The sequence below is a fragment of the Prunus mume genome, linkage group LG8 (assembly GCF_029339155.1).
Source record: "Prunus mume cultivar Tortuosa linkage group LG8, ASM2933915v1, whole genome shotgun sequence".
NCBI classification, from domain to species: Eukaryota; Viridiplantae; Streptophyta; class Magnoliopsida; order Rosales; family Rosaceae; genus Prunus; species Prunus mume.
In genome coordinates this window covers 4,110,975-4,124,959 of record NC_142705.1, presented here as the reverse complement: position 1 = coordinate 4,124,959, position 13,985 = coordinate 4,110,975, and the positions used below count along the sequence as shown (strand labels likewise).

The following is a 13,985-nucleotide window of genomic DNA, read 5'->3' as shown; positions in this document are numbered from 1 at the left end:
TTATTATTTATTTTAAAGGGCAATCTGATTATTTATTTATAAGTTTTATTGATATAAAATTGAAATTTCATATCTTGTGTGGAACTTTTGTTTGATACTTGTCTGTCCATGGCAAGGCTGAAGTTGGCTTTGTAGTCGTCATCTCATCAGTAGCTAGTATTCACGTTCTCTCTAAGTTTGGTGCAGTAGTAGGAGGGATTCTATCTATTAATTGCAAAATCTCTCTTGCTATCTTGTACATGGATCTTCATGACCTCGAGCAACATTTTAAAATTATCTTTTGCTTTTCTTTCTCATATCCACAACCCAAGTTAGTTGATGAAATCTTACACCAATAACAAATTAGAAACGAGATCTCAACGAATATGTATATATATATATATATAGCAAATACCTTCCACATTATATGCTCATGTCATATAACATTTTATATATGTATGTATATACGGGTATTGGTTCTTTTGCCGGACAAATGCTTATGTTATTGTGGTTCATATTCATGTTGTGACAAGTAAATGGAAAAATGACCCTCTCCATTACCAGATCACAGGAGTGGATTATCTTAACGTCTCATTTCCTATATAAACAAACCACTAGTTGGTTTGAAACAAACTCTCTATTTGGATGGAGAAAAATAACTCAAGATTTAGCTAAAAGTCCGGAATTGAAGAGGAAAATTTGATATTTTCATTGTTTGGCAACTTAAGCATTGAACTTATTAAATGACACGGGGACATAATAGTGGAAATCGGGGATCAAAATTTCGAGTTTAATTTCCTCCAAAAGAGACGTTAATTCGCAATTTCTATTGAGTATGAATTCGTTTTTCACTGTAATTTAAGTCATTTACAAAATTCGACATATAAATCCAAATACTGAAATTATTAATTGCCAGAAAGTTAAAAGATGGAAATCTAAATTCTGTCATTTAAGAATTCTATGCAATTTTCAATTCTTTCATCCAAACGGAGAGAAAAAGTTGAATTCTTAAAAAAAAGGCTCGTGTAACTCTTGTAAGACCATCTCCAACCCTTGGGGTGGAAACTCAAATTTTGATTTTAGCCTCCAAAAACCATCTCAACCCATGTATTTTGGAAATTTGAGAAATCTCAAAAAAATATGAAATTTGTAATGGTTCACATAAACCAACAACTATATTTGAATCAATAATCATGATTAATTTTAAGCAATCTCAACCAAAATTTAATGATTGTCTATTTAAAATGCTTAAATAATTTAAACACACTTACATAATTCAATGAAGAGTTCAAATTATTCATTGGTATTGTAATTTTTATTTTTAAGTGAAATTCAATTATGTTTTGGAATTTTATTTTTTAGATTAAAATGTTTAGAAAATTAAATCAAGTGTTGAAACAAAAAAAATGTCAAGAAAAATTAACAAGAAACAAAATTTAGGGGTTAATCATTCTTAAACAATTTAATAAAGTTGGGACTCAAATTATGAGTCTACAAGGTTGGAGAAAAAAAATTTTGAGTCCTGAAAATACATGAATAGTTGTATTTTGGAGGGTGAAAATTTGAATTTAGCCCCAACATGGTTGGAGATGGTCTAATGGACTTAATCAGTAATGCCAAAAAAATAGAAATTTGTAATGGACATAAACCCGACCATAATATACCTACTAAATACAACCCATAACAATTATTAAATTTGCAAATAAACAAGAAAAATATTGTTGTTGCTATTTTGGGGTTCGTAGAGAAGTACCAACCTTCATACCCATGGTCCCGGAGTTGTAGTGTTTATGTGGGAGAGTTTGCGTTTGTAGTTTGCGTTGTGAGTGTTATATATTTGGCTTTTTCAGACATATTTATGTCCGGACTATTTTTGAGTTTGTAGTATGTATTATAAGTTTGATGTTGTCATTAGATTTCTCTATTGCAGTAGTTGTAGTGAGCCTTGTAGTTATTGTATTTGTATTGCTCTCATGGCGTAATTTATGAATGCAATTTGAAAAAAAAAAAACACAATCCCATTTATGCAAACTTGTAACACTCTTATGCTATTGAAAAAAAAAACATAATCAAAATGGACAGTGATGGGCTTGAATCGCAAATTATTTTTGTAGAGAAAAAAAAAACACAGTAAATTGACACAATCAAAAAGCAGAAAAGCAGGTCAAAATATGTTTTGTTGCTAAGAACAAATGGTGTGGGACCATGAGCAGATCTTCTCGGAGTTTCTGCTTTGTCCTACTTTGTTAACGATCAGAATCTTAAAATCTCGGATAAATTGTTATCTGTGTCTGGTTAGCAGAACTTAACTACTCTTAGATCTCTTCAAATATTTGGTTTGCAGCATGGAAAGTGTTTAATTAAAAGATTTAATGGATTTGATCTTTGATTTATGCATTGGTTATTTTTCTTCTTATTATATACAAATACCAAACTTACATATTCCAGTTAAACAATTTATTAACTACAGAACCCCTGGGTTTGAAACGGCAATCATTTGATTGGTTTGAAGTATCAACCAACTACAATTTTGCTGCATAATAAAGAGTGCTGCTATATAAAAAAGAAAGATAGAGAGGAGGGCAACTGGGAATCTTACAAGAGCAACTCATTTGGTTCAGGTGGCAATTGATGATGTGGGTGGCGGTGAGGTGAGGAGGGGAGGTTGGGTTTGGTTGTCATGAGGTCGGGTGGGTAGTCTGGAGGTTGTTTGCTGGGCTCTTTTATTTTCATGGCTTAACAGTGTTAACTTAGAGTTAAGTTCTTAAAAGTTATTTTATAATAGGGTAAATTTATTTTTTTAATTTTAAAGATAAAGGTGCGTGGGAAAATAGGACGGGAGTGGGAATAGCAGCACTCATAATAAATCCCATAAATTTTTTTTTAAATTAATTAAGGAATAAGACAACTACCCTTTTAGCCACCATATTCGATATGTATAATATTAGGATGATTATTATTTTAAAAAAAATATAAGTGATATTCTAAACTACGGGAGGGGCCTCGGTATTTCTTACATCAAGACTCTTTTCTATCGGGCTACCGCCGTTCGCGATCTTAGGATGATTGAGATAGGGAAAGTTTGGTAATATGACAGAACCAACCAACCATTGTTGCATGAGATTTATATTTTAAAGAAAAAACTATAGAGGCAGAGGCTTGCCTTCCCTATATATAAGAGGCCCGTCCGTTTGAGGTTTCATTCAAACAGTTCTCTGTTCAGCTCTTTTCTCTAATCCCTTAGTCATTGGCCTTTGCCACCAATCGTAGACAAAACAGGAGAAGCCTGAATATTTTTAGGCATTGCCGTTGCCATCAATCCTAGATAAAAAAAGGAGAAGCGTGAACCTTTTTCGCAACGAATTGAGCTAGCTAGTGATGGCTATAGAGATTGAGCAGCCTTCTGTTGGGCTATCAAAGATAGCTGTTTCTGATACTCATGGAGAAGACTCTCCATACTTTGCAGGCTGGAAAGCATATGATGAAGACCCTTATAATCAATCAACTAACCCTTCTGGTGTCATACAGATGGGGCTGGCAGAGAATCAAGTAAGTAGCATGCTCATGACCAAGACTTGAAACTTTATTTTGAAATTTTTTTTGTGTTGGAATTCTCATCTAAAGTTCATTTGTTGTTTTGATTCTTGAACAGGTTTCATTTGATTTGTTGGAAAAGTACTTGGAAGAGCACTCAGAAGCTTCCAACTGGGGATCAAAAGGAGCGCCTTGCTTTAGAGAAAATGCCTTGTTTCAAGATTACCATGGCCTTGTGTCTTTCAGAAAGGCAATGGCAAGTTTCATGGGACAAATCAGAGGAGGAAGAGCCAAATTTGACCCTGATAGAATTGTCCTAACTGCAGGTGCAACTGCAGCCAATGAGCTTTTAACTTTCATTATAGCTGATCCTGGTGATGCTTTGCTTGTGCCAACCCCATACTATCCAGGGTAAGAACTAGTCCCTCCCTCCACAATTCAAACTTACATTTTATGCATATTATTTTTATGTAATCCATATATGTATCAAAACTAATTATGTTCTGCGCAAATTCTGTTTTACAGATTTGATAGAGATTTAAGGTGGAGGACTGGTGTGAATATTGTACCAATTCACTGTGACAGCTCAAACAATTTCCAGATTACTCCTCAAGCTTTGGAAGCTGCATACAAAGATGCAGAAGCCAAGAACATGAGAGTGAGAGGGGTACTAATCACAAACCCTTCAAACCCTTTAGGTGCAACAATCCAAAGGGTAGTTCTTGAAGAGATTCTTGATTTTGTTACCTCCAAAAACATCCATCTTGTCTCTGATGAAATCTATTCGGGGTCCGCCTTCTCATCCTCTGCATTCGTGAGCATTGCAGAGATTCTTGAAGCCAGGCAGTACAAGAATTCAGAAAGAGTTCACATTGTTTATAGCCTTTCCAAAGACCTTGGCCTTCCGGGATTTAGAATTGGCACCGTGTACTCGTACAACGAAAAGATTGTAACAACAGCAAGAAGGATGTCAAGCTTCACATTAATATCTTCTCAAACACAACATCTCTTGGCTTCCATGTTGTCTGATAAGGAATTCACTGAAAATTACATAAAGACAAACAGAGAGAGACTGAGGAAGAGATATGATATGATCATTGAAGGGTTGAAGAAAGCTGGGATTGAGTGTTTGAAAGGAAATGCTGGGTTGTTTTGCTGGATGAATTTAAGTCCACTCTTAGAGAAACCAACAAGAGGAGGTGAACTGGCTCTTTGGGACTCTATGCTGCACGAAGTGAAGTTAAATATATCTCCAGGCTCTTCTTGCCACTGCTCTGAACCAGGTTGGTTTAGGGTGTGTTTTGCCAACATGAGTGAGCAGACACTTGAAGTTGCTCTCAAAAGAATACATAATTTCATGGAACGAAGAGAGAGAAGTTGGAATCTATTTTCCTCTCTTTGATCCTTTTATCTTTTTTTTCTCTTTTTGAATGGTTCTACCCATTTTGATTCTTGAGAAGACAAAATCTAGCTAGTTCATCAGGAATTGCAGATTTGTCTCATCACACGTACTTTAGATTGGATGAAACAACACCCTTGTTTTCTTGCTTGGAAAAGCAAGTTTCACAGAAATCCAACTTCTATAATCAATTGATAGTAGCATACTTTTCTCTCTTTTAGTGTTTCCTACAAAAGCATCTATCTTTCTCGAATGAGCAAGAAGCATTAATTTAAGTTTGAATGAAATTTCTGATATGCTTCTAACAAAAATATTGAACAAAAGCGTTAGCTCTTAAGTGAGCTCATCAAGTGGTGAGGAAGGAAGTGTGCCTGATATTGAGAGAGAAACATTCCATAGTGAAACATCCTAAACATATCCTTTAGCTAACGACTTTTGTGCCCGAATTATAAATACAATCTATCGTTTTTATCTCAAAAAAATCTCTTAGCATTACATTTTCATTAGTCATATATTAGTCCATGTCTGGAGCTAATTTTGGTGTCACTTAAATAATGCATGTCGTGTGTTAATATAGAACTCATCAATGGAGTTTGGAAGACTTGACTCTTGATACATGACATTGGGCAATTAATCAAGTTTCGAAGAAAGACCCAAGAAACAACATGTTAATGTGGGGTCGAGAATATTAACAGATGAAGAGAGAGAGAGAGAGAGAGAGAGAGAGAGAGAGAGAGAGAGAGAGACGTAGCCATATATAAACATCATGGCATATATATCTAGAAATTAGAACATCAAACGTCTACACCCCCCTTGAGGCTTTGACATTTTAATTAATTAAGCTCTGATTCTGTCACTATCATATCATGCTCATATAACATAAGCCTGATTGATGTAGTAGGTTAATTTTCTCTTGTTTCTTTTTTTTTTAATTTTTTAATTTTTAATTTTTTATATGAGCATTGCGTGCAATGTCCATGCTTTACCAAATGTTGGTCCACCACATGCATAATATATACCATTTGATACAGACTGGCCCAGAATATATCAAATTATAATTAGGCTATATTAATCATCTAATTAACGTAAATATCCATTTGAGAGATACGGCGAGCTCGATTATAGCTAACCGAAATTGGTTTAAGCAGAGAGATGAAGAAAGCAGAGAGGGTTTAGATGAGCTCAGGTCAGGAGGCTCATCAGTAGATAATCTAATCATGTAGGGATAATATGGTTAGTAGCTGTCTTATGTCTATCGATATTACTACTTTTAAGTGTCATTTGACTTTGATAATCCTTTATATCTTCAAATATAACAATCTTAGCGAAATCATAATATAACTAGGAAAAGATTCAATCTCTCTTTCATCACCTTTCTAGCATCTTCCATCAAAACTGTCTTTGAGAAATTGTCATATTTCATAAATTATAAAAACTGTTTAAGTATATATTAATTCAAGGCTTACGTGGATTGTTCGTTGGTTGAACTTCACGAAAGTCACTTCCAAATGTAATTTATTTTCTAATATGTCGAAGATTATGATAATGTCATTTCATATACACGGAAACAACGACATTAGACGGTATGATCATTGAAAAATCTCTTTAAACTTTCTCAATCAATAAACAACTCATTTTTATGTGAAATTCGATGCCTACTTAATTTTTGGTATTACCGTCGCACATAAAAATTTATCTCTCGCTCTTCGAGTTTCTTTTACGACCCATTCTTTTTTAATAGGGTTTAGTGTGAATATATTTATAGTTGTTGCCATATATTCTTCTGCGTAGCAGAGTTTCCTGTTGACAATTTCTTGACACATAACACCAAACCCCATTAATTATTTTCCAAGCCAAATGTCAACTATTATACATCGCATATATCATTAAAATATGCGATCGCTACCCATGACAAATCACACGGAAAACAAACCCACCAATCAGTCCTCCAGATCACCACCATGTGGCTCGCGAGGGCAATCATCAGCTGCCAAGTAAGCACGTAGAGATGCATAAAATAACAAATTTGGCCAACTACTCCATTTGATTTTTGGCCTTGGCATGAGGTTTGAACAGGCTCCATGAAGTCTCGATGATATGCTGGAAAGTGCAAAGCTTTCAGTGGCGTGATGGTCGCTGCCAATTTCCATATGGAGCAATATGGAGCAGGGGTCCACAATGATCCCAATCAAATGATTCAAATCGCAATAATATAAGTTATCGATACTGGAATTTTTTATTTTTAGACCTATACGAGTGTAGAAGGTTGGCATAAAATTTTGGTTTTTCAACTAACACGACTTTAATTAGGATTTTGTGTACTGATACTGCGTACAATTACAAACATTAGCAAAATGTTGACCGTAAAATCTTTTCAGCCTACCGCGTCAATTATTTAGGATAAAATCATCAAGGATGCCTTATCAGACCACTTGGTTTTATGTGGGTTGTAATGGGAAATAAATCCAGTTATAAACACAAATAACCTTGAATTTGAATATGAGATTTATATATGTCAGATAGGAGCATTGGGCCATTAGGGTTTAGCCGGCCATGCTTCTGTCATTTAGCATGCAATATAATATGATTATTAAGCTTCATTATCTACATATATAGAGTAAAATGCAAAGAATGGTAAAACATTCAAAATACTAGAAAATGCCATTGATTAATGCAAACATTAAGAATTGAAGTTATTAATTAAGTGAGGATAATATGGTAAATTCACACTTTTTCATATTATTTTAAAAAATTAAAAATAAAAATAAAAATCAGATAATGAATCATATTTTTATAGAACACAACTACCCATTATCTTTTTAATTCTAAAATAAATTTAAATTTTTTATATAAAAAAAGGCCTTTCACAAGCGCAAAAATGCGTGTAAAGAGACTAATCTTGTGTTAATTAACATATTAGAAATTTCCAAATATGTTAATTTCTTATATGAATATTGTGTTCTTCTACGAATACGATCCATTGGTTGAGAGTAGACGGATGTCATCAAATCACTCTCATGTGATGTGATGCTAAAATTTAAAAAAAAATCCTTTCACTCTATTGATGGAAGGTTCATTTTCATTGGGCAAGTAGAGGAACAAGTTGTCGGGAGAGTTAGTTTGACCATGGTGGAAAGTCTTTCTTCAATTCTCATTTCAAGAACACGGAAAGGTATTATACCCTTTTAAAAAAGGGAGTTTCACTAAAACACCCAAAATGGAAGTTGAAATTATAAAAAAACCAAACACTCAAAACACTTTATAAACACACCCAAAATTCATTATTACACACACTCAAAACCCATTTATAAACACACCCAAAAAATATACAATTGTTGATTTTGGGGTTGATTTGGGTGTGTTTCTATGTTTAAACAGTGTTTGGGTTTTTTTATAAATACATGTCTAGGATTGGATTTATTTATAAATTTGTATTTAAAAAAAGGGGCATTCCATGTTAAAATAAATAAAAAAAATAATATATTTCATGCATTAATTTCCCATAAAAAAAAAGCGAGCTACGTCTGAGTTAAACTTGGAGATGGAAGTCTTCTTTCGTTTCTCGACGGGCTTTTTTAGTGGGCCTACAAAATTTATTGGATCTCATGCAGGCTGAGAATAATAGTGGGCCGACGAAAATTAATTGATTTTCTTTTGGGCCAGCTTGAGATAGCAAAAATGAAAGCCTACAATTCATACTGAAATTCCGAAACTACCCCCGATTGAAAATGAGTGGAAAGCCCAACAGGTAAAACCTCTCTGATCCCAAAACGAGAGAGCTCCCTCTATACCACAGCACGCAGTCCGCGCAGCGCAGCACAAGAGAAACAAGGAGTCTGACAGTCTGAGACTCTCTCTCTTCGGCTTTGCATTCCAATCGAACACTACGAAGACGAAGGTAAAATGTCCTTCAGATTTTGCTTTCTCTGCTTCCAGTTGCAACTTGTTGATTGATCTCAAGGCTTCCTCTTTTGATTGTTTAGATCTTGCGATTTTGGACTGACCCCTTTGTGTGATGCTTTGATTTGGAAATCGGAGCATGTGAATCTATGGGTTTTAGACCAAGAAGCAAATTTTTTTATTTTTATTTTTAGCATATGAAGTTTACGGCTGATTTAATTATGTGAGAATCTCGATGGGTAGGGTTTTGGCTTGATACCCATAAGCAATTTTAATTTTGATGCAAATGAAACGCAGGGTTCAGAAATTTGGGGAAAAAAAATTGGGCAAGAGATTGCGGTGCCGGTATAAAGAATGGTCTTGTGTTTTATGGGGCATTGTTGTGAATGGTGCAAATTGATGAATTTTTCTTTTTAATTGTGCCTAGATTACCTGTTCTTGTTGAATTATAGTTCTTTCACTTGTTTTAAGGTAATTAACTGATTATATTCTGAACTTAGGATTGATTTGGGCATTGATGGCATCGAAGTTGCGCCAGTTGCAATCTAAGGCTTGTCAAGCAACACAGTTTGTGTCCAAGCATGGAAGTACCTACTACAAGAATTTGTTAGAGCAGAACAAGCAATACATTCAGCATCCACCAACAGTTGAGAAGTGCAATGAGCTGTCAAAGCAATTGTTTTATACTCGACTTGCTAGGTTATATTTCTTAACCTTCTTTGTCTAAGGACTGAATTGAGTTATAACTTGGGCTTCTCTGGTAGGAGTACCAGAGTGAATGAAAGTTTCATATATGTTGACTACATGCTCTTCAAGATTTATGTGAGTTGAATCTCCTTCCTACCACCTAGAGAGCCTGAATGAATTAATGCATAGTAAGTAACTAAACAACTTAACTCAAGATAAGTGAGTTGAGTAACAAATCTTAGCAGGCATTATCATTACACACAATAATGGCATACGATTATTTCAGACCCACTCTGCCCAACATCAGGATTGAAACCATGAAAATTCTCCAAAGAAACTATTCTCTTCAACTTGTAATTGCAAATTTTTTATGGTATTAGTTTCCTTTATTTTCTATCATGTAATTTATCTGCTTTAAATAAGCAACATTCTCTAGCTCTGAAGCTTGAATTGATGTTGATACAGTTGTTGTAATTGAAGGAGAAGAATGTAGATTGCCTTGCATGTTCTTATTGCCTCCATTTAATTTCTCTGCTTTGTAAAGAAATTAGTGCTCTTTGGAAAAGCTAATTAAAGTTTCTTTTCTTTTCGTCCTTTTCTTTATGTTCATAAGTGCTCTAGATACTTGGTGGGTTTTATGTTGATAATGTAGCTTATAGTTTAGTACTGGGCATCCAAGTGTCAATTTTCTTTGTACATCCTGGATGTGGCAATATGTTTTTATAGCGACTATTTCGATACGTGCTTGAATTGCAATTTGTTCATGGGCATCCAATGGTTTGGTTGTGTGTATCATCAAATCTCGGATTTATTTTGGGACCTGAGAACCCATCACTAAGAAGGCTTTTGATACAATTTCTCTCTCTTTTTCATACATTTATTTTTATGAAGTCTTTCATATACCCAACAAACTCATTCAAGCTTAGAACTTTCATTGGAAGTGCATTTTAATTGCAGTAGTCATTGTGTAATAACCCAATATGTCTTTCTGTAATGATTTGTATGCACATTTATATTATATATATGTTACTTCATCTGACTTAGTTTTTATTCTACAGTATTCCTGGCCGTACCGAATCATTCTGGAAGGAAGTTGATTACGTCAAGCATTTGTGGAAGAACAAGCAGGACCTGAAGGTTGAAGATGCTGGCATTGCTGCTTTGTTTGGGCTGGAGTGCTTTGCATGGTATTGTGCTGGTGAGATTGTGGGAAGGGGATTTACCTTCACTGGTTACTATCCTTGAGAGCAACCATTTGATAAAATGTTTCTAGGGATTGCACGTGTAAGCCTCTCATGTCATTTGCTGGATCTGAACTGCGGGTACTGTACTTGCAATTTTTTTGTTTTCCTAGACAAATTTTTGAAGCTGAGAAATCGGTGGGCAAGTTTGACAGCCTTAATAATCAAATGTATTTGAAAGTAACTTGAATGGGATGTTTTTTAGTTATCTCTTTTGGAATCATGAATATGATGATAATACTTCACAATTTTTGTTAGACTCACTCACTCTTTGAAATCAACAGCTTTTACTTGTGCTTTGATCAATCCCTCGAATCCAAATGTATGGTGCGGCCGGATATTATCGGTATTGCCATCTGATTATGCCAAGATGAGCATGTCATAATCTAAAAGGGATTCTAGTATCTGGTAGAATCTGGTTCTGATGAAATCTCAAATGATATCTGATTTTGTTGCTATGTTCCTTATTGATAGAGAATCTCGAACAAAATTACTTGGTTGGCCAAATTTCCATGGAGAAAGGAACAATTGCCTTTTTTTATTTGCTCGGCCATCAAACATACGTGAAATCACATTGCAATTGTACACACTGCCATTGCATGTCTCCAGTTTCAGACAAACATTTGCACTAGTATTCTTCATCTTTTGAACTTTTTTCTCAAGAATTATGCAGACAATGTTGATTCTTTACACATCAACAAATTTTGCTACATCAAATTATTGCACCTTTTGTTCGATGTGCTTGGTCTGCCTGCGTATAAAAGTGATTTTACAAAATTATTATTGACACTTCAAAATAGTCATTATGTATAATTTTAAATGTAATTTTTGTTCTTTATGATATGTTTATATAAGAAAAATGTGTGCATATGGATTTTTTGGGAGTAGGAATAGCAAATTCTAAAATTAATCGTAGTTATTGAAAATTATTTTTACTTAAAAATAGACTTTTAAAAGCTGCCTACGCAAATAACAAAAAAATATATTATTAATTAAGTTGCACCAAAAAATAAAATGGATTTATGTATTATTGTTGACTACTCCATTGGCAATTTGGCTGCGACCCGGGAAGGGCACTTTAGTAAAATCCAGTAACGTCATTCCGGCGAATGAGGAACCGACAGACAGACACGCAGAGAAACGACAAATATTAATACACGGAACGCTTCGAGGAAGAAGGCGCCGAAGACTTCAGTTTCTGTTAATCCCGTTGAGCCCAAAAACTAAAACAGCGAGCGACAATGTCAATGTCGCGAGACGCTGGCCTCCGTCGTACGACACGTTTTGCCGCCGCATTTGCCGTCGTTATCTTCTCCCTCATCGCCCTCGCCCGCTGCTCCAACAATGACTCCGAGGTAAATATCTCTTCCCACAAAATTGGACAAAAAAATTGAGCCCATATTATTTGGAGCTTCGGATTTGTTCTTTTTCACTTTGTTTTTAAAATAAACTGGGCTTTTGGAATGTGCAGGTGACCTGCAGCCGAATCTGCGTAGCAGAGAACTGTAATTGTAAGCTCTAGATCCTTTAATTCCTATAACTTTCTCAAATCCAACTCTTTTTCTGTATTTTATTCTTAAATTAATAATTTATTTTGATATTGTTGTTTGTGAACTTTTAGCTGTTGGAATTCGGTACGGGAAGTACTGCGGAGTAGGGTGGACCGGCTGCCCAGGGGAGAAGCCCTGCGATGATCTTGATGCTTGCTGCAAGATTCATGACGATTGTGTTGGAAAAAAAGGTATCTTCTTTTTTAATTTTGGTGGAACTTGAAGTATAAAGTAACATGTTTTTGGCTTTTGCTTTGCTGCAATTTATGTGTTTGTTTCAGTTACTTCACTGATTTAATAAGCTTTAGACTCTTGGGTGTTGGATGATTAGATGAATTAGATGAATAGGAAACAAAATGTCATTTCTGTTTGGCATTTTGGTTGACAAGTAGCATTCTCTGGTGGGAAAAAGAATCAAACTTTTGATTGTTAGAAAGTAGCAGTGAATTGGGTAACAAACCATCAATAGCTTATTTCTTATGTGCCATCAGCCCTGGTAAAAATATGGTTGGTAACTTTTTATTTCACTCACTCGAAAAAATCGCAGCCACATTTTCATTTGCTTTGGATCCTTGTTATGATTTCTCAGAAACTTGTGTCCTTGTTGTGTCAAAAGGGTTCTAGTTTCATTTTGCCAGTCAATAGAAAAAGTATGTAATGGAAACTAACATGTAATTGGTTGAATTCTAGGCCTGCTCCTCTATAAGATAACTCATATACAGAGCAAGTTGGTTTCTAGTTAACAATTCATTCATTTAACAACAATAACAGCATCATCTCCTCTATCTAGGGCGGGGTAAAGAAAAGGTTGTTTAAACTAGAGGGCTCAACACGTTGATATATTGGTTGTCTGATCTTGGTGCATCGTGACAGTCGGATATAAACATTTTTTTCTTGGAGTTTTGATTAACTACCAAACCCATAAATTAACAAAGGGCAGACAACTTGGGCAACATGAATTAAATATATTACCGAATTTAGATGATACAAGGATTGGGCAGTTCATCATGAATCATGCCAAAACAGTTGTCCTTCCTGTTTTGTTTGCAGTTCGTCATGAACCATGCACATACGGTTGTCTGTCCTTCCCTTTTTGTAGCTGGTTGTTGAATATATATATTTTTTTAAATTCTAGTAATTTACTATTTTCTTTTTTATTGGCATGTTATTAGCATTGTTTGTTTTACAACATCCTCTGCTATAATATATTGGTTTTATAGGTATGACCGATATAAAATGCCATGAGAAGTTCAAGACCTGCATAAAGAAAGTACAAAAATCTGGGAAGGTTGGATTTTCTCAGCAGTGTCCTTATGAGACAGCCGTGCCTACAATGGTACAAGGTATGGATTTGGCTATCATGCTGAGCCAGTTCAGTAACTCGAAGCTCGAACTATGACTTGCCAAAGAGAAATCTTGTTCAAGAGTACGCCTACCTTCAAACAATTTTTCTCCAAGACCCAGAAACTTGGTATTGGAACTCATTTGACAGAAATGAACTAACTACGATTAAGTGAATGGATCCTCAGTCCTACCTGATTTTGTATTGTATTGCTGACTCTGATATGTACATTTTTACAATTGGTTCTTATTCTAGAGCCATCTGGTTATTGAGATACATTCAACAACTGGCCACCCAAGAAGGAAACCTATTTTCTGCACATGAGAAATCCTATTTTTGTTTTTGTTTTGTTT

At 34.9% G+C, this 13,985-nt stretch overlaps 3 protein-coding genes across 3 annotated transcripts; all 3 read left to right on the top strand.

The window, feature by feature from the left end:
• Positions 1-3,044: 3,044 nt before the first annotated feature.
• Positions 3,045-5,115, top strand: ACS7 (1-amino-cyclopropane-1-carboxylate synthase 7). The gene is made up of 3 exons (XM_008244208.2): positions 3,045-3,528; positions 3,632-3,924; positions 4,039-5,115. Exons 1-3 carry the CDS (start codon positions 3,358-3,360, stop codon positions 4,913-4,915), a joined length of 1,341 nt encoding a protein of 446 aa, XP_008242430.2. The 5' UTR covers positions 3,045-3,357; the 3' UTR covers positions 4,916-5,115.
• Positions 5,116-8,670: 3,555 nt separating this feature from the next.
• LOC103340766 (uncharacterized) lies at positions 8,671-10,997 on the top strand. The gene is made up of 3 exons (XM_008244210.3): positions 8,671-8,810; positions 9,313-9,511; positions 10,558-10,997. Exons 2-3 carry the CDS (start codon positions 9,330-9,332, stop codon positions 10,742-10,744), a joined length of 369 nt encoding a protein of 122 aa, XP_008242432.1. The 5' UTR covers positions 8,671-8,810; positions 9,313-9,329; the 3' UTR covers positions 10,745-10,997.
• A 907-nt stretch (positions 10,998-11,904) lies between these two features.
• LOC103340767 (putative phospholipase A2 homolog 1) lies at positions 11,905-13,918 on the top strand. The gene is made up of 4 exons (XM_008244211.3): positions 11,905-12,095; positions 12,212-12,251; positions 12,362-12,481; positions 13,511-13,918. Exons 1-4 carry the CDS (start codon positions 11,982-11,984, stop codon positions 13,687-13,689), a joined length of 453 nt encoding a protein of 150 aa, XP_008242433.2. The 5' UTR covers positions 11,905-11,981; the 3' UTR covers positions 13,690-13,918.
• Positions 13,919-13,985: the final 67 nt, after the last annotated feature.

Excerpts from the sequence above, each read along its gene's own strand:
- ACS7 (XM_008244208.2), top strand. The coding sequence starts at position 3,358 with ATGGCTATAGAGATTGAGCAGCCTTCTGTTGGGCTATCAAAGATAGCT. Across the intron at positions 3,529-3,631 it reads TGGGGCTGGCAGAGAATCAA|GTTTCATTTGATTTGTTGGA; the intron begins GTAAGTAGCATG and ends ATTCTTGAACAG. Across the intron at positions 3,925-4,038 it reads CCAACCCCATACTATCCAGG|ATTTGATAGAGATTTAAGGT; the intron begins GTAAGAACTAGT and ends TCTGTTTTACAG.
- LOC103340766 (XM_008244210.3), top strand. The coding sequence starts at position 9,330 with ATGGCATCGAAGTTGCGCCAGTTGCAATCTAAGGCTTGTCAAGCAACA. Across the intron at positions 9,512-10,557 it reads TTTTATACTCGACTTGCTAG|TATTCCTGGCCGTACCGAAT; the intron begins GTTATATTTCTT and ends TTTATTCTACAG.
- LOC103340767 (XM_008244211.3), top strand. The coding sequence starts at position 11,982 with ATGTCAATGTCGCGAGACGCTGGCCTCCGTCGTACGACACGTTTTGCC. Across the intron at positions 12,252-12,361 it reads CGTAGCAGAGAACTGTAATT|CTGTTGGAATTCGGTACGGG; the intron begins GTAAGCTCTAGA and ends GTGAACTTTTAG. Across the intron at positions 12,482-13,510 it reads CGATTGTGTTGGAAAAAAAG|GTATGACCGATATAAAATGC; the intron begins GTATCTTCTTTT and ends TTGGTTTTATAG.